We start from the raw sequence: 20,495 nt of genomic DNA on the forward strand, positions 1-20,495 counted from the left end.
CATCAGCTGCTCAAAATACTCCATCCTTCTTCTCAACACACTTCCAACTCCATCCTTTATATCTTGCAGCACATCCTTTCCAGCTCGGTCCCTCTGCCTGGCCAATCGGTACAAATCCTTTTCTCCTTTCTTAGTGTCCAACTTCTCATACAGCTCCTCATATGCCTTTTCCTTGGCTTTCGCCACATCCTACTTTACCTGCTGCCGCATCTCCTTGTACTCCTGCCTCCTTTTCTCATCACTTCACTGATCTCAATTCTGTTTCACCAACCTTATGTCTGATTGGTGGCCATAAAGTTATGCCTGATTGGTGTATGTGTATATACTGTTCAGGTAATCCTCTATCGACCCCTGTCTTAAATCACAAATATCATGTTGCTGTGACCGTGACAGTCTTTCCTGCTTCATGCTGATTCATAATTTTCATTTTCTGCTCCAAACTGATGGCTTTCCTCTTCTTTTCTTTCACCACCAGCAGAGGACTTTTATAACTAGAATTGCTGTTTAAAACTATTTGAAACAAAAACAAAATACACACTAACACAGAGACAACTTTGCTCCGTATGTATATGTTCAAAATATATATGTTTAAAATGATTTTATTACTATTTAATATACTATACTTTCATGGACTTTTCATTTGAAAATGGCCGCACGGGCGCTTCCTGCCCTCGCACGTCAGCCCCCTTTGAAATGAGACACGTGTTTCCGCTTCCCCCCTCTCCCTCCCCCTTTTCGACGCGGCCTCATACGCCAACAACATGCCTGTAAGTCCGGAATGAACCCACGGCGTCCTTTTCAAGTTGGAAAAAAACTGTTTTCTTCTAAACAGATCCGGTTTTATATGTAAACGTGGTCCCGTTTTAACTCCGACTGAACTTTAGATTAGATTCGATGAAGGAAATGAGGTTTTAATCTCAAGTAAAAACGTGTCGGAAGTGTCTGAGCGACAACATGGCGGCGTTCACGCGAGTTTAGCGCATGGCAGGCAAATTGTTTTTCTAATCGTTTATTAACAAGACGATGGCGAGATGTACGAGTTTATTTGTTTGTTTCTGGAAGGGGGGAAATGTGAGGAAATGCTCAGACCGTCTATAGAAGATGGGTTGAGGCTTTATGGAGGCTGCTCATGCGATTAGCTAAATATAAATAAAAAGTCAGGCTGAACCAAAAGAGAAAACATAACGGATGCATGTTGTCTGATCTGATCATATCGACCTCCAGAACATTTCTGATCTTAGTTTGAATACAGCAGGATGTATATTAGAGTTTCCTCTCCTTGGGAGATGATGTCTCAACACTTTACCCATCATCTGTTTCCAGGACCATTTTTATTCCAGAATGATTCCCACCAGGAACCATTGCAACACTTTATATTGGTTTATTCCTTATGATTTTGGTCTGTAGTTCAAGTTAGATATGGTGTAGGTGTGGCCCAGACCTAATCTGGTGAAGAAATAAAAGATCCCAAGACTGGGAAATGCCAGTGATCAGGTTTCTACACCTGATTACACACGTCTCACCCATTAATTTATTTTGGTTTGTGATTGGCATTGGATTAGGGCATTAGCTGTGACCCTACGCATCTGGATTTGGTTTGGAGAATTAAACCCTGGTCTACTATATGATTATCATACACTTGGTCCAGACCTGCAAATATTAGTACTGTAAGTGAATTTCATATATAGAGGTGTGGGCATTAAAAAAAAAAAGAAAAAATTAAGTAGCTTTCTTTTTCTTTTTTTTTTTAACTAAAAATAAGCAAACTACCATCCTGCTTTAAACCTCCTCATCCCTGGAGTTAAATGCAAAATTAAATGTTTGTTCGGTCTGAATAATGTATGCAATTTTTCTACGTTCCTACTTCATAATGTTTTATAAAGTAGGAACATTATATACTTTTGCACAGTACACACCCCCCTCCTCCCAAAATAGATTTATTTATTATGCTAAATCTAACAATTATTATTTATAATGTAATTTGCACATTGTTACAGAGCACATGTGCTTTTTTGAGCATTTCGTTTCGAGTCTCCATCTGCTGTTCTAGTAACCTCCACTCTTCTGGGAAGATGTTCCACTCGATTTTGAGGATTTGTAATATTTCATTTGGCCACAAGGGGGTTAGAATGTCAGTTACTGATGTAGGTGATATATGGAGGCCTGGGGTGCAGTCACATTTCATCCCCGAAGTATTTAATAGGGTTGTGGTCAGAGCTCTATCAGGAGAAATTTAAATGCTACTACCCCCAAAGATATTCTGTACATTTGTGTACTTCAAAATTTATGGTAACAGTCCGGGGAAGAACTCGTGTGGCTGGAAAAGACCCGAACATATTTGCAAAGTTGTGATTCGCTTTGTCTCTTTGTAATGTTTTAGTTGGCGAAAGACTTGCTGCACCCGACTGCAGAGGAAGAGAAGAGGCGGCACAAGAAGAAGCGGCTTGTCCAGAGCCCCAACTCTTACTTCATGGACGTGAAATGTCCAGGTAACGTGGAGAACCTCGTGCCGACAAGCGCGTGTCAGTTCGATGGCTCGTGTTCTTGCACCGATTTATTTATTTATTTTTTTGTCGTCTGTGCTCGCAGGTTGCTATAAGATCACCACAGTGTTCAGCCACGCTCAGACAGTGGTGTTGTGCGTGGGATGCTCCACAGTGCTGTGTCAACCCACCGGAGGAAAAGCACGTCTCACAGAAGGTACACAAGTCACAGCATACGTTTCACTACCAACGCACCGCTGGCGACATTGCGTACTTCGCTCACGGCACTTTTACTGCCCCTAAGTGTTGAGTTGAAATGAGTGAAGACTGGGCTCTTTTGTAGTTGGAAGGTTACTTAGTTCATAGATTAGGATTGATTTAGCCTGAAGATTAGTTGATCTAGAGAGATCATCCTACAGTGGTCATGCTTTTATTACCGCCATGTTGGTTTTTAAGGCGGGTTGTGTGGAAGGTGCCAGGTGACCTCCATGGCAGTATCTTGTTTTTATCTTTATTTTAGGTCCATTCTGTTTCATTTCTTCTGTTGTTACAGTTGAAGAACGGTGGTTTATAGCCGACATGAACGCTGTAGTTCACTGTAAAGTCAGGATACTTTCTCACTTGGCATTTTCTACCTTGGAGACAAATAACAAAATAGGGCGATTTATGGATAAATGTTATTTATTTTATGTTTATTATTATTTTTATTTTATAAATGTTGTATAAACTTTTATTTAATTAGGTTTTATTAAAATTTTTTGTTATGGAATGTCCACAATACAATTTTAATGTTATCACTTGCGTTTAAGTAGTGGATTTCTTAGCTTCAGAAGTGTGTGACAAAAAAAAAAAAAATTCGTTTTTTACCATGAAACATGACTCCTAAGAAAAATGAAAAACGAAACTGTCAAAGCTTTACATCAGCGGTCCCCAACATTTTTTGCGCCACAGACCAATTTAATGTCAGACAACATTTTCACGGACCGGCCTTTAAGGTGTGGCAGATGAATACAACAAATTAAAATGATACAACCGGCATAAACACGAGTATTTTCTAATTATAATAATAATGTATAATAATAACATGAATCCACTTTGTTGGGTTTTGTTCATTTTGCTCACTTGGGGGTTTGAATTTAGTGGTAATGTATGATGTGTTAGCGGCCAGAGCAGCCCCTTTAAGAAGGTAAAGGATGGAGGTAAGACATGTGACCAAGGCAGGAATCTTGACATGCATCAAGAGTGAGTTATAGACAGATGTGGCAGTGAGAATCCGGTAGTTTTCCAAAATAAAACATTGTTCAGAATCAGATAATAAATAAAACGGAAATAATGTACGTGACAAAGCTAAAATGTGACAAAGCTAAAATGCTCAGTTTAATGTTTGTGGAGCAGCACTAATGCAGCTCCCTGCGTAACTGGAGAAAAAGCTAAGTATTAACACTCGTATGTAAATGCTGTTAACAAAAACCTGACCTGAGCATTTTTAATCCCTTAACCAGTCAGGCAGATGTAGAGGTAGGGCTGGGCGATATGGCCTAAAAAAAAAAACTCAAAATCCGATTTGCGATTTAAATCAATTCTTTCCCCCTGCTTAAAATCAATCTGCATATGACAAAGAAAATGTTCAAAAAAAGTTTTAACTTCATTAAAGTTTATTTACCCTCAGAAACAACAAGCCAAAAATATAAGATGGCGGCCCTGCCATTGTAAATTGTGAAAATAGAACGTAACATAACATAAAATGAGAACCTACAAAGAAAAATGTTTGAGTGTTTTAATGTGGAACATGATTGAAAATGAGTTGACAAATTGAGTGATTTTGCCTTAAATTTTCTCCAAAACTCCACAGTAAAATAAGATTAAATTTAAGAGTAATAGACAGGGACACTGTAAATAAAAATAATTTAAATATTGAGCAAACCTATTAAGAAAAATGTTTTGAGTGTTTGAATGTGGGACATGGTTAAAAATGCAGTGATGCTTGGAGTGATTTTGCCTTTACTTTTCTTAAAAACTCCACAGTAAAATAAGTTGAAATTTGAAATAAGAATATAATAGACAGGGAGATTCTAAAAAAGAATTTGAAAGATTGAGTAAACCTCAAACAAATGTTTTGAGTGTTTGAATATGGTTATTCAAATGCTCAGATTTTTGTTTCTTAACGGAAACGCCGTACTGAAGCGTCTTTACATGTATTTTGACCGCTCGCACCCATACCGTGAGTACCGCAACACTAAACAAAGTGCGGCTGCTTAACCGTGTGTTTTCAAGATGGGGCTGCTTAACCGCAGTCCTGTGCTGCCGCTGTCTTGTTAATTTCGTAGGGCCCTACATCTCTCCCAATCGACAGCATGCCTCTGTTTGAGGTACTGCTACCTTTGCTTGCTCGCTGCCATGTTGTTTGTGTATCTCTATGGCAAACGCACGGGGGAGGGCTGAGTTCGTTCGAAACTATGGAAGCCCAGAGGGGAGCGTCAGCGGACGTTAAAGAGAAACCCGGTTTTTACTACACATTCGAGTTAATCGATAAAATCGATTTATCGCCCAGCCATATGTAGAGGACAAGGGGGTATGGAGACCGATAGATGACCCCTAATGGGAGCAGCCGAAAGAAGAGCAGCCAGTCAGAATTGAGTTTAACAGCACTGTGGTGTGAAGTTTGGTTTAATGCTGGTGGTGCTGTAACTTTGGAAGCAGAAGCGAAGGGGGCTGTTTATGCGACTTGCTCAGTGTAAACGCACTTTAAGTTGGAATAATTTGGCAATTTATTTCCATCCATGTTGTAAATTTCCTTTAATTAGCTCACTAACCTTTTTCCCCATTCACTATTATTCCATGTCATGTCTTGATCGTTCCCTAATTGTTTGAGGTTACAATAGAAAAAGTTGGTCCTCCCTTGTGATCATATCTTGTTGAATACTTTGCAGCTGTTACCCATAACATTACCTGCAAGACATATGCTGCTGGTTGAATAAGGAAGGTTTAAGATGCTCTCGTAGAGCTGATGCAAAAAATGCAATCACTTGGTGCAAGCGTTTGATTTTATTTTTTTACTTGATGTAAATACAAATCAAATTCATGAAATGATCTTTGAACGTTGCTACAATTTTATCCTCTTCAAGAATCTGCGAATGTGTCTATTCAGGACACACATCCAGGCCCTTGGTAAAACCAGTGATTCGTGCGCTGCACGATGAACTCGCCTTTTTGTGCTGAAAAAGGACGTTTCCTTGACGTTTCGTGTACGAGTTCTTAAAAACGAGAGCGAGTTTTTAATGAACATGTCTCTGTGTGCAGGATGCTCTTTCAGGAGAAAGCAGCATTAGTCTCTCATTTACCCGAGCGCAAATTACGAGAGACCAAAGGAGGAGAGATGGATTGGCCAAAGGCTCTACAGTACCCAGGATGATCCTACACCTCGAGTCAAGTTAAAGGTCATGTAGAAAGGGAATAGGCCTCCTCATGGAGCTAAATCGTGGCTGTTGAAGGATTAAAGGCCTTGTTTTAACTAAACTGTAACTCATGACTGCCAAACCTGTTTCTCACTATAAAATCCTTTAAATAAATGTTTTTTCATTACATTGGTTCTTGTTTTTGTTTTTTTATGTACAATAACAGGATAACCACACTAGACTAATCCAATACATTTTATGGTTTTTCGATTAAACGCATTTTTAAGTTTTTATTTTCAGCATCCTCAAATTTACATTTTAATTGTAATCTTTTTAAAAATGGACATTTTTGCATGAGTGAGCCAGACGTGGTGATGGTGAGGAAGAACTCTGATGATAAGAGAAACGAACCTATCCTAATCTCGATGCCAGACTGCGATTATAAGAGTTCCTGCCTATAACTATTCTATGCAGTATGATTATCATATATTTATCATTTTCAATTCATTCAACTTTTGGAAGACTTGAGTGCAAAACTGTAGCAATTACAGGCCTAATTCGATCCACAGCAGAACATCCACAGCTGTTTCCATGGATGTTCTTTATTTTTTTTCCATCTGCAGTGATTAGTATTCGGGTGATGAGAACTCCATCCAGAAGTAGGTCATCAGGACGTTTCAGGATGGCTGATATCTCTCACGATGTCCTCTATAAATAGACCAGTTACAATTGCCAATAACATGATCATTTATAATATTTTAACTGCTGTTTTGGAAAATGAAGTCAGGATTCTTTTTGCAATTCTTGCAACTGGAGGATGAAAGCTCAATAAATACAGCAAATATAGTCAATGCAACGATTTTATTCAGCCTGTTCCCTAAACCATATTATTAATCCGACCTACTTTCTAAGATTACGATCCATTGTAGGCGTTTGAGGAGCCTTAATGATAATCCCTATATTTTTCTCAATATAATATATTTTTTATTTTTTTTTAACTTTATTAAACCTTGTTACCTTGGTATCAAACCATTCAGTATTCTTAAACACTCTCTCTCTCTCTCTCTCTCTCTCTCTCTCTCTCTCTCTCTCTCTCTCTCTCTCTCTCTCTCTCTCTCTATAACACAATGTTCTAGGTAAAAAACCTGTTATATATTTAAAATATATATTTATACTTTTTAGCTTGGATGCAGAAATGTACATAAAGATAAATATAAGGAAGTCAGAGAGAAAATGTACTACAAACATACAAGGTATATTTTCCCCATCACAGGGTCGTTGCTTTATACTGTCCAGTGGAGGTTATTTATTTTTACAACATTTAACTAGTGACTTTATCCCAAATGATTTACAAAAGTGCACTGCAGTCTTTATAACGCAAAGTCATTCTAGATCCCAAAGTCATGTAAGATATATTTTAGTGTGTTCTTGTGGTGGTTTATGTTCATTCTACTAAAAGGGTGTTAGAAAAGTCAGGTAGGCCCTGGGGTGAGGGTGAGGAGGTCTGGGGTGCAGCCAGTGTTTCAATTCATCCCAATGGTGTTCAGTAATGTTGAGAATTGTTGTCATGCTGAAACAGGTATGGGTCTGCTAGTTCATTAACGTGAAGGATGTGTATTTATCCCTGATAAGTAGCCTGGGCGACTGTGGCAAGGAAAAACTTCTTAGATGGTATGAGGAAGAAACCTGGAGAGGAACCAGATTTAAAAGCTGAACTCATCCTCATTTGGGTGATATCAAGAATGTGTTTATAACTTTTAAAACAATACAAAACACCAGAGAGTGAGAAACACCTTGAGTACCGGAATGTGAGATGTCCTTTCTACCGTCTTATTCAGTCAGTTGACGCTGTGGAACCGGGATCTACAGAGCAACTCATAAAATAGCTTAACAACTGAGATCATCGAAGATCCAACACCGGTTCCTCCATGCCAGAGCCTGAAGAGATCATATGCCAAACTCTACATGAAGTTGGATCCAAATGGTGCTGGTACGTCTCTAGATGGTTCTGCAAAATCACATATGGCTGGAAGAGTCAGGTGTCCCAATACTTTTGCCCAAATATTTTTTTTTTGGTTTTTTTTTATTAGTTAAAATGAAAGAGATGTTGAGAATTTGAAGTCACTTTTTCTTTTTTTTAAGGCTGTCAAAAAGTAAACTTCGTGCCATTCGACGATGTGTAGATGACCGATGATCAAAATTAGTGATCATAAAAAAGTGGCCCTTAGGCCTACTGTGTCCATCCCCAAAGCATTCTGGCATATGGACTTGCACGGAGAAATTAAATTTTATAGCAAGTCCATATGCCAGAACTCATTGGGGGCCTAATTGCTGTGCTGGACTGGCATCTGTTGTGCCACATTCATAGCCTGGAAGGTGAATGTCCATGTTTGTGTGGTTGTTTCTCAAGTCACACAATTGCTTCACACTGTCCTTTTACATTTCTAATACTAAATATTGCAAGCTTTTGTAATTTGACTTTTTCTTCAAATATGTCAATATTTTCAAAATATTGCATATTGACAAAAATTTGATTTCATTTTGAATGTATATTCAAAGGATAAACTCTGGCTTACAAATTAGTTCTGAGTATTTTTGTGCTGCACCCGCTGAAATGAACCACAGTTGGCCCTTCATGTTTTTCATGTTAGCAACCCAATGCCAGCTTCTGAGGGGCAAAAAGTTATTGGCTAAATGTGGACTCACCTACAGTGAGACTTGTTTGTGCATGCCAGTATGTGGGCTGCACACATGGACCATTCAGGATTTGTGTGAATTAGCCCATGCCCACAATGCCTGCAGATTACCCAAGGGCCAATGCCAGCATGTTTATTGGGTAACACTTTGCTACTGATAGCTCCTGCCTTGTGTCACGATTCTAGGCTTGTGGAGGCGGTGTAACCTGTGGCACATTTAGGGCTATGATTACCAATAAATCAACACTTGAATGCTAAAGCATATTTGAATATTGTTGCTGACCATGTGCATCCTTTCTGTGCTTTGCTCTGTCTGCATACGCTCGCCAATTGAAGGTTCACAAAATTCACAATTCCTCAATTCAAGAAAGAGTCACCAAAACAAGTTTAATAGACATTTAAGCACAACACATTCTGACATCTGGTTTAACCATTTTGCATTCAATTACTTATGTCATGAACTGATGGCAAAATGTTTTACTAGTATAATATATGATAGGTCCCCTAGTGGTTAAGATGCAGCGCTCTCACCGCTGCGACCCGGGTTCGATCCCTGGTCAGGGAACCATCCCTAGCCACTCTCAGTGCCGGTCCCAAGCCCTGATAAATTGGGGAGGGTTGCGTTAGGAAGTGCATCCAGCGTAAAACGTGCTCAATCAAACGTGCGGAGGATCCGCTGTGGCGAGGTTTTATGATTGACAATTCATTAGATGTGGTAGAACAGGAGATTAACATCATGAATGTCTGCAGATGAATCTGCAGGTATTGTGTGACATTCTCATTGATATTTTCATAACAACATGGACCAGAATCTCAAAAGAATGTTTTCAACATCAAGTGGAATCCACGCCATGAAGAATTGAGACTGTTTTGAGAGCAAAGGGAAAAGGGATTAACTGAAAATGTAATCAGTTTTTCAATAATCAGTACCCAGTGTGAGTGTGAGAGTCAGCCCTGTTCAATCTAAATCAAATTTTGGCCCTTCAAAGTAGAGTGAAATTGGCAGCACACAGGTTGTCCAGTCAAACACAAAGGAGAGCGATTCCTGAAGACCTCAAAAATGGTTGTGGATGCCTATTGATCAAAAAGTAATGTCTCAGGCAAAAGGCTCCAGTGAACTACAGAGTAATACTGTTCAAATAGATGAGTCAGCTTTCCCAGGATTGGGCCACTCTTCCAAAATCTCTCTAAGAGCGTGGGTGTAAAATCATCCCAGAAGTGAAAAAGAACATCTCATGATCACGCATGAGATCAATATTCATGACTCAGTCATCAGAAAAAGGCAAGAATGCAATCCGATGTAGAATTGCATTGCAAAAAAACATTGCTCACCAAGAAGAATAAATAAATGCTTGTGTGATAAAAGTATGCCAAGAAACATGCCAAGCTTCTGTAGATGAGTTATGAAACAATGTGTTATGGAATGAGAAATGTGTAATGGAATTTTTTTAGCTGAAATTGGCTTATGTCTGTTAAAAACCCAATTCTTCTTTTTTTTTTTTTTTTTAGTAGATACCATCTATGTAGCATGGTGGTGGTAGTGTGACAGCTGGGTTTTGCAAGAAGATGAAAATTCAAAACACCCAAGCAAGCCTACCTCACAATACTTAAAAAGTAGAAAATATAAACTTGAAAAATTGGTTTCAGTCCAGACCAAACTGCTATTATTAAATTGTTGTAGCAGAACTTAATAAAAAAAGCCTTAAAGGCTGTTTTCAAGAAGGCATGGACCAAAATTCCTTTAAAAATCTGGTGCTTGATGGTGCAAAATTCATCAGCAGACGAATTGTTTAATTTTAATGTAAAAGCTGATTTCCTCATTGCTGAGCATTTTGATGTCACACGTCTAAGTTCCCCAGTATTTTCAGTGGGGATGGTGTCCATTACATTAAAAGACATCAGTAAATATCCCAGTAAACAACTTTACACTGTGCTGAGAATTTCCTCGTTATATGTCCATGTTGAAGAAGTTCTGCAATGTCACATATTATGGGGGTTATTATGCGACGCTTCGTTTGACGTCAATATAGTACACAGAAGGCACCTTTCCCTATTGTGCTGAATGTTTGTATGTCACATGTCAATATCGCCATATATTAGATTAGATTAGCTTAGATTAGATTTTATTGTCATTGCACAAGTTGTGGTACAAGGCAGCAAAATGCAGTTAGCGTCTATCCAGAAGTGCATTGGCAGCAGAGTAAAATATTTACATATGTGCAGGTTGGTAAGACGCTCCTTCTATATGATACATATCTTAGATACATATATTAGTATATTTCTCTGGTTTTCGAGTCACCGTATTGGATCCCTGTTAGATTTCAGATAGATTTTTTATGCTAATGCTCTACATGGTAGTTAGTTACAGTTACACTTTTTAACCGTCTACTCCGAGGTGTGATCTCTGCTCCTCTGATTCCGGTCTTTTAGTTGTTTCCCCTACACCTTTACATACCATGGGTGGTCAGGATTTTTCTTACTATTCACCAAAACTGTGGAATTCTTTCCCCATTGAGACTAGACAGGCTGAATCATATAGTATTTTAAAATCTGCTCTTTAATCGTACTCTAAATCTTAGCCTTAAGGTGTATTTTATTTATTAATTATTAGTATCTAAAAAAATATTATTTCCTATTTTTTTTGTTAGAAAAGTGCTTTGAGAGACAACTTTTAATATATATAAGAGAAAGATTATTATTACTATTCATATTATTATTATTACGAGATGTATCAGAAAGTTTCACAACTAGCCCTGTTTACAAGAAAGAACTTTATCTACGTTTACAATACATAATAATCGCCTTGCACAGCAATACAGCTCTCCCAGTGTTCCTGCCACTTCGGGAATGTATCCTGTAAGTCTTCTTTTCAAAGAGTGTCAAGCACCTTCTGCTATTCATGCTGGATCTCCACAATGGTGTCAAACCAGCAACCTTTGAGCTGGATCTTCATGTTCGGGAAGAGGGCGAAGCCTGCAGGAGCCAAATCTGGCGAGTAGGGTGGGTGTGGAAGTGAGATCATGTGGATTGTTCTCCGTCGATCATCATGCACAAGTTGCTGAATGGTTTCGACACTTTTGGGGGTTGAGCTCGTTGTAGGTCTTCCTGATCTCTCCTCGTCTTCCAGTGATGTTCTTCCGCTCTTTAAGCTCTTCAAAGCCCAGTTTCATGCAGAATTTCACGCTTTTTTTGTTCTGAATTGATGTCCATGATAAAATCATAGAGGTGATAACGCACATAGTCAGAATAGCGCCAGGTAGCACCATTAGTTTCAAAACTTTTTGATACCACCACGTATTATTATTAATTTATTTTTATTATTATAGTGGAACCTTGATACTCGCGACCTCGATAGTTCGCAACTTTTCATTTGGAACCGGACTGAGAGTAACTCGCGAAAAATCTGATAGTTCTAGAGAAGCCGCGAGTGGCTCGAAAGTTCGGAGTAACATTTCAAGTTTGTACTAATAAATTACATAAAAATGTTTGAAAAACTATTTTATTATTCATTTAAAGTAGTAAATAAAACATTTCTGACAAGTAATTCACAATTTATGTTCAGTTTACAGTACAGTACATGTACAATTCCCCTTGAAAAAAGAACCATCAAGAGGAGAGTCAAAACCTCTCGATATTTTGTTACTCGTGAGGGGTCATAGAATGTAACCCCCGTGACTATCGAGGTTGCACTGTATTATATTATTATTGGAAGGTTGGGGGACAAACTTTTTTTCAAACAGAGTGATTCTGTGTTGAAAATGTAAATAAATAATAATACTAAAAACAATTTCCCCTCTCAGTGTCTCTACAATGCATTATTAGAATATGATTTAAGATAAATATCGTTCAAGTGTTTGCACAGACGCAGGAATTCCAACAGGGGGCGCCCAACACAAGTGACGGCAGCAGAGCCACTGAGACGTTATATAGATATATACTTTATTAATTCTCTCTGGTAAAATAAAATTACAAAATAATTTCAACCTCAAACCGAACATCCCTTAGCAATAGTTAATATTATTAAAGTCGGTATTAATACAGCGACCGTTTACTGTCATGATGAACGAGGAAGGATGCCATAATATGTTAGTAGTAAATATCCGCTATATCTGCGTTAGTAATCCGTTAATTGTAAAAAATAAACGAAACCATAAGTAATTAAATCATTTAAAAATAAATAAATAAATAAATAAACAGCAATACAAAGCTAGTTTCAGGTTAACAGCATCATTTTTCAATAATTCCAAGCAGATGTAATTCAGTATTCCGGCCACAGGATGTCACTATGAGACAGTTTTCAGAAAAGAATGTTCTCTGTAGAAATGAGGGTCAGCAGGAAAAAGTCTCTTATTCCCAACACACACCATTAGTACAGGTTCAGTTACACTCACAGAAAGACTAATTCTCGATTCTACAGTTTATTCCCTTGTGAGCAGCTGTTTCGGTTATTGTGTGTGTCCGTGTTTGTATCATTGTGTATGTATATTGACTGGCTTTGAGTTTCCCCCCCTCACTGCAAATGGCCGTCTCATTTTCCGGGGTGTTATAAATGCTGTTTGGATCCTGTAATTATTTCTCCTTGGATAATGTGCTGAGGTTTTTGAGGACTCTTCTATATATATACCTCAGACCACTTTGTTTTCTTCCTGTCACCTTATAGACAGCACTTTGGTAGCAGATTTTTCCAAGAAAGTAGGTGTGCAAGACAGAGATTAATAGCAAAATGGTGTTCATGTGTTTTCAAATGCAGACATTCGTGATAACAGTGTGAAGAGGTTTTCGTGTGTATTCCGTGTAATATGGCAGTTCTCATTCCGTACAGAAGTGATTGAATTCTCCTTGAAAAAAAGCAGTCCAACTGGCAGTGTTCAGTGGTGTGGGTTTAGTGCATTGTTTTGTTGTGTGTGTGTGTGTGTGTGTGTGTGCCTTTGACACAGTGTTTGCGTAGGGTCTTAATTCCATGTCCTGTGAATGGATCATAAGGGCAGGTCTGGCATATGTCTTTGTGTTTTATGTCTCGCCATTAGTCATGTTATCGACGTTGAGTTCTTGTTAAAGGGATGCTTATTAATATGTGGTTAGCAGTCAGGTAAAAAATATGTCCTTAGCCATGGTGATTCATTTTCCTGATGGAGGGAGAGACACGTTTCTTTTTCCTCCAATTAGTGCAGATTCCATTAAAGTATTTAGCTTTTCGTTTGAATTGGCACCCTCTTATCTTCGCTTACAAACTCCCACCTCCCTCGTCATCGGCTTCTTATCTGTGCACAACCTGTTCCTTTTATGCCCAGACTCACTTCAACACACCTAAACCTGATTTCCTTCCCATCTTTCAGTCTCCAAACACCTTCTTCTCTGGCAGTGCAGAGCCTCAGTTTCTCAGCAGGTGGACGTACTGGTGTTGGGGCTCTCCTCTGACGCCTGGTTGTTGCCTCTGGGCGTGGGTGTAATCAGGGTGGGCACACCTGGACTGGTGGTCTTAGCATCTCGCTCCTGCAGCAAGCGGATGAGCGCGGCGTGCTGAGCGTTTAGCGTAGCCGAGAGGTGCGCCGGCAGAGCGCTGAAACCTGCCGTGAGCTGCTCCACTCGCTGCTCCAGGCTCAGCATCTGGCGCTCCAGATCCTCGCTGCGGTCATTTAGCTCGGACATGAGCTCGTACATCACGCTCTGCATCTACTCTTCCCAGAGAGAGAGAGAGAGACATAGAAAGACATAGGCAAAAGACAATAGATGGTGGGAAGAGACGGGGCAAAGGAAGTGGAAAAAAACAGGGACGGAGACAAGCAAGGAGAGGTAGATGAGGCGAAGAGAGAAATAGACAAGAGTAAGAAGCACAAGAACAGAAGGAAAGGTATTCCAGAGAAAAAGGGAGGCAGACAGGAACAGATAGGTGGATGAAATATGGAGAAACGGAAATAGTTGTGAGGAGAAAGAGAAGAAAAATGGCCAAGGAAGAAACAGGAGAGAAAGAGCCAATAGAGACCATCAGAAAGGTATTGAGAGGAGACAGGCGTAGAGAATGACAGAAAATGAAAGAAAAAAAGAAGAAAAAAATGTATCATGAAGAAGCAAAGGGAAACATTTACGGAGGTCACAAACGTGTCAAAATGTGATAGAAAGGGGCACAAGGAAGAGAAGACATAATGGTGGGGCCAGGAGGATTACTAAAAGAAAGACTGTGACAAACGTTTAGAAACGGCTACGAATCATTTATTTGTGTGTAATACCCAATAAAATGATCTGGCTGTGTGAAGGGTTCCTGAGGCAAGCCTGAGAGTGCTAAAGTGTTCTGTTGTAATTATGATTGTTTTGGATAATTGCTGTGCCTTGAGGCCAAATCGTTTGAAATCTGGAAGGCAAGCACACTTCCTAACATGAATGTGGTAGGAATGCTAAACGTTAACCCTTTCACACTTATGAAAAGGCCAAATATTTTCACCAACTATCATGTGAATCATCCCCAAATGGATTTTGCACTATTAATTCAATTAAACATATAACATATAAACAAAATCGTTGACTTTTCCTGCCATATGAACATAGGATTCATATGTGCTTCTTAAACATCCCATTCCACATTTAGTGCCCGTTTACTGTTATAGTGACCTCCACTCTTCCTTAAAGATGTTCCACTAGATTTTGGAGTTTGTAAATCTTGCTTACCATGTGGCTGGAAAAGTTAAATGTAACAACATCTAATTAACCTGATTTCTACATTTCTCTGTCCTGCTGCTATGTTTTGTCTCAGTAATAGTCTAGATCAGTTGTAGTATTGATAAATGTTTTTAACAAAACACAGCTTTCTTTGGAATATTCCTATAAACCTGTCAGGAAAATTACAATTATGAATTCAAATCTCCAAATCGTATTCGAATGGGTGATTCCACTGTAGTCAACAGCATGCACAAGCCCTCTCTGACTTTCAAATCTAAAAAAAAAAACATCAATATATAGTGGGCTTCATTTTTTTGGCATCCACATCAGATGATTTGTTGATGAAAAGTCAGATTGAAAGGCTTGAAACAGATTACTCTGGACTTCAGCCAAGAGACACAGCGCAACCGATGGCACTAAGAGCCGTGACCCCAGGTGTAGTTTTGATTTAATTTGATGTATTTGAAATTCGTATTCATAGAATTCAGCCACCTGCTGTTATCCCACTAGGTTCTTCCCATTCCTTTCCCAGTATAGGAAAAATATATTCAAATTCTTGTATGTGATAATCACACATATGCTAAAGACAAATCAAGTGGAAAGAGAACATGTTCTTGTGCAGCGGTTCCACATTTGATATCAAATGATGTTCTTGATACAGACATCTGCATTTCTCTCAACAAATTAGCATAATTCACAGAAGCAGTAGGGGGACGTAAGTATTCAAGACAGTTCCTATTTAGCAATTCACATGAAATTTTTAACATATTTTAGAAATGTCAAGAAATCTCCATTAACGAAGAAATCATAATACAGTTCAATAAAACATTCATTTAATAAAGTGAAATAGTATGTCAAGAATGAATCATGTTAAGAAATATCAGTACACCAAGGGAAGGCAAGGCAACAGCTAATTTCACTAAATACTTTCACTACTGTACCTCCTACCTGTGAAAATTAGAATCAGCTGTGTTATAGCTTGATGATAGGTGAGAAAATGGCTTACCTACTTCTGAATGCAAGTATACAACCATCTCATGATGGGTGGAGGCAAAGAGTTTTGAATACCTATTGGATTCCGATCATTTGGCAATGTGTGTAACTATACTTCTAGATCTTAAAGTGAAGAACAGGTTTTGGAAACTAAATATGACATATCTTAAAAACAGCGAGGTGGTAAATGAATTAAGGAAAGAGGCTAGACCAATGAAAGAATTATAAATTTGAACAAAAACAAAGCTAGAAATGTGGGAGGTATTAAAAAAACAAATAAACTTTCTTAAGAGAAAGTGATAACAAAAATCGACGACTATTAGCTCAATACGTAGAATTACAATCAAAGAAAAAAAAAAAAACGTTGAAGATAACGATCATTTACAAATAAATCTAATAAAACCTGAAATGAATCAATTTGATAACAAAGTATTTAAAAAAGATCGGTTGCATGCTGGTGTTGATACCAACTTTACCGGAAATCCACAGAGTATTATAAGGCGCCTAAAGAAATGTTAAGAAAATCAGGCAATTAAAGGGATAAAGGATGAAAAAGTTAAGAGATTTAATACGCAGGAAATGTAATGAAATAGAAATAAATACTTTTTTAGGATCTTGCAACTTTCTGAATTATTTTCGTCAACTATCGTTAGTGGATCCAGTTGATACGCAATAAGTTACTAACACAATTATACAATTCAAAGATGGTTAAAGTCCAGGACCTGACTATACATTAAAATATGTATAAAAAAGATAGTAGATATATTAACAGATATGTACAACGAAGGGATACAAATAGGAACTTTTTCTGACTCCGTTAATATACAAGAGAGGCGACATATTAGAACTAGATAACTGGAGACAAATTAGTCTCATGAATATAGATTACAAAATCCTTGCTAAGGTACTCCTGAATCGAATGAACTTCATTTTAAACAAAATTATAGAAGTAGAACAGACTTGTGCAATTAAAGGTCGCTATATGTGGGATAATCTGAGTACAGTTAAAGAATTAATTATAAATGCTCCGGATAAAAAATTCCTTATAGTGGGGTTCGACCAAAGAAAAAAAAAAGCCTTTGACTTTATATGACGAGAATATCTATGGAGAACAATGAAGCATTATGGCTTTCCAGAAAGATTTATTAACATAATTAAAACTCTGTATAAAAAATCTTGTGTCCGAATAAATGTAAATAGGCATTTAACAGATAATTTCGTGATAAATAAAGGTGTAATACAGGGATGTCCCCTATGTGCTGGGGTCTCTACGTTACAGCGATTAGCCCACTTTTAAACAAGATTGAAAGCGAACCGAAAATAAAGGGTGTAAAAACTGAAAATGGGAAAATCAACAAAATCACAACTTACAGTCTTTCAAGACACAACAGTCTTTGTAAAGAATCAAAATGAACTGGATAAAATAAATAACGTATTCAAAGAATACAAAGAGATTTCCACCACCCCACCAATAAATATAGAAGTAAAACAAGACATTGGATTGCTTGGAATTTTGATTTAAAACAGTAAGTGTGTAGACACCAATTGGGGGGAAAAAGAATATAAAATTAAAACAAAAATTTAAATATGGTAATTATCTAATTATAAAACCCGACTCCAAGTTAATAAAAGATATATTCTACCTAAACTTTTATTTTTAGCTAAAATCTTTCCACCCAGTAAAAAATGCATTGCAAAACTAAAAAAAATCTGTGTAAGATTTATTTGGGGAAATAACAGAGAAGTAACTACAATATCGCTTTTGTGTAAACTAAAAGAACTAGGAGGTCTTAACGCAGTCGAGCTTGGCAATAAATGATTAATAACTTTCCGTAAAAATGTAACACAGGCAATAAACAGGGATGCAGATAGGAAAGGGGGAAAATTAATTTTAGTTGAAAAAGAAGAGAAAAGGAAGACAAAATATACCATTCTATAAATTAACATATGGAGATAAAATATCTAAATATGTACCATTAAATATTGACTGGGTAAATTCATCCAGCAAAACTATTCATAAAAAAAATGACAATGTGAACACTGGGGTTATATAACCATAAATACCTTTACGGCGAAAAGTGAACAGTGTATTCAGAACGTTAATGGACAAAATATCTCCGAAAATGTTTGTGATGTGGCGTGGTTAATAAGCGTAGGCAGACTAGCAGTATGTTGTGTTGGGAAATGGAGCTGTTCTGTAACAACTAAAGAATGTCCTATGAACAATTGTACTGAGGATGAAACCATTGAGCACCTCCTGATACACTGTCCACACTCAGAGGAGATATGGCAAAAAGTTGAAAAAAAGGATTGGACAAAAAATTTAAGGACTTCTTTTGGATGGTATTGTGAATTATAAAATACGGAAAACATGGTGTATAATTATTATTAATCAGTGCCATATCCCTGCTGAGACCGTTTTTTAAACAGGTTGTGTGTGAATTAAAGAGGGAATGGACCATAGATAGAAGAACTAGAAGGAAACATCCTTGGCATAGTATAAATATATATATATATATATATATATATATATATATATATATATATATATATATATATATATATATATATTTGCAAAACAGTTTTGCATGTGCTGGAAATGTTCCCTCTTTTTATTGCTGCATATTATATATATATATATATATATATATATATATATATATATATATATATATATATATATATATATATATATATATATATATATATATTGTATCTGATTTACTCAATAAAGCTATTAAAAGAGCTCCTCCAAGACCTTTGCTTCAGAAGATGGCTGCATTATATAACTATAGCACTGGCTACAGACGCATTTCACAACCCCTAATGTTCCTGTAAGCAACCACTAAGGGACCACCAGTGAAAGCAATATCACTTCAGCCATGCACAGGAGCTCCTCACAAGATTTCTGATCAGGGAGTCAGAAGGTTAGTCAAAATAATGAAACAAGAGTCAAGGTTTGCTTGAAAAGAGCCTCCAGAAAGACTTGGTAGAAGTAGGGACAGTTATCAAACAGAAAACACTCTACAACCACGACCTCCATGCAAGCTCACCCCAGAAGATCCAATTGTTGAAGAAAAGGCATGTTGGAAGTTTGCTACACAACATTTTTTAATTCATCAGACCTATTCTTCAATAATGGTGGAGCCTTCCGGGGTAAGCGTGCATGTAATGAATTTGTATAGCGCTTTTTAACAATAGACATCAAAGTAGCTTTACAGAGATAAAGCAGTAATAAAAGAATGTGGAATGGAACTCGCGGGGGGTCTTAAAACTTACCCCCTCGGGTTCCGAAGACCACTGTACACCAAGGCAGGGCATCTAAGTGAGTTTTTCTGACCACAGTCACCGCTGGATTGCCCATTAGGGACAAAATTACAATTAAGTTTCGAAAATCTGCGAATTTTTTGACGCACCCCCGCAGCCCCTATGGTACCTTTAGTGCTTTCGTCTAGACATTATGTCACCTTTAATACATTAGTGTTTTTAAAAATCGTTTGAAATTTGTTAGTGAAAACATAGTTTAAAATGTTATTCCTAACGTTCCTAAACATTCGGTCCCACTGCAGATTCCAGAGAATTTGGAGATAATCCGCAACTTACTGTTAGCTAGGTTCCATATGGGATCCCGCAAATGTTTCCAGCTGCGAGTTCCAAACCGCGGTTTATCAGGGGTTGACTGTACTGCTTTTTCTGAGCATGTTCAATAATTTTTTTCTTGGCCTATTTCACTTTATTAAATATATCATGATTCCTTTACCTGTGCAGATTTGTTTTTTTGATACCAATGTCTGGCTTCATGTGAATTGCTGAATTAACTCTTTTTAATAAAAAAACTGTTAACACAGCTTCTTGTTAATACAGCTATCCAGCCATTGATAGAATTATACAAAATGGGGAAAAAAGAACAAGATCTCTTGGTTGCAAAATGGATAATTGGAATATTTTAGGATTTTCTGGTTGAGAATTTCACAGAAAATGGTGCAAAAAAACTAAAAACATCAATTCAGTGACACTTCTGTGGGTGGAGACACCTTGTTGAAAAGTCAGGGCAGAAGAAAAATAAGCCATAACTGGCAGACATGATTCTTCACAAATATGATAAGCAGAAAAGCAGCCCAGCACGCACACTTTTTTTTACTTTCACCCACCTTGATGTTTTGTGTGTTCTGAGATGTGTTTCTGCTCACTACAGCAGTTCAAAGTGCTTAATTGCGGCACTTTTCCAAACGGCATCTGCATGATTGCATGCATTGTGCTGCTGCTTCATGATT

General features: G+C 37.6%; 2 protein-coding genes across 2 annotated transcripts in view; one reads left to right on the forward strand and one right to left on the reverse strand.

Moving 5' to 3' along the window:
- Window positions 1-652: 652 nt before the first annotated feature.
- rps27.2 (ribosomal protein S27) lies at window positions 653-6,065 on the forward strand. The gene is made up of 4 exons (XM_046846944.1): window positions 653-767; window positions 2,381-2,489; window positions 2,590-2,700; window positions 5,784-6,065. Exons 1-4 carry the CDS (start codon window positions 762-764, stop codon window positions 5,810-5,812), a joined length of 255 nt encoding a protein of 84 aa, XP_046702900.1. The 5' UTR covers window positions 653-761; the 3' UTR covers window positions 5,813-6,065.
- A 6,427-nt stretch (window positions 6,066-12,492) lies between these two features.
- kcnn3 (potassium intermediate/small conductance calcium-activated channel, subfamily N, member 3) overlaps window positions 12,493-20,495 on the reverse strand; it is a 98,579-nt gene continuing 90,576 nt past the window's right edge. Inside the window, exon 10 of the mRNA XM_046846894.1 lies at window positions 12,493-14,247. Within this exon, the coding sequence (XP_046702850.1) occupies window positions 13,954-14,247 (294 nt within the window). The 3' untranslated portion in view covers window positions 12,493-13,953. The remainder of the gene's footprint in view (window positions 14,248-20,495) is intronic.

This window comes from Silurus meridionalis, chromosome 4, assembly GCF_014805685.1.
Source record: "Silurus meridionalis isolate SWU-2019-XX chromosome 4, ASM1480568v1, whole genome shotgun sequence".
Lineage (NCBI taxonomy): Eukaryota > Metazoa > Chordata > Actinopteri > Siluriformes > Siluridae > Silurus > Silurus meridionalis.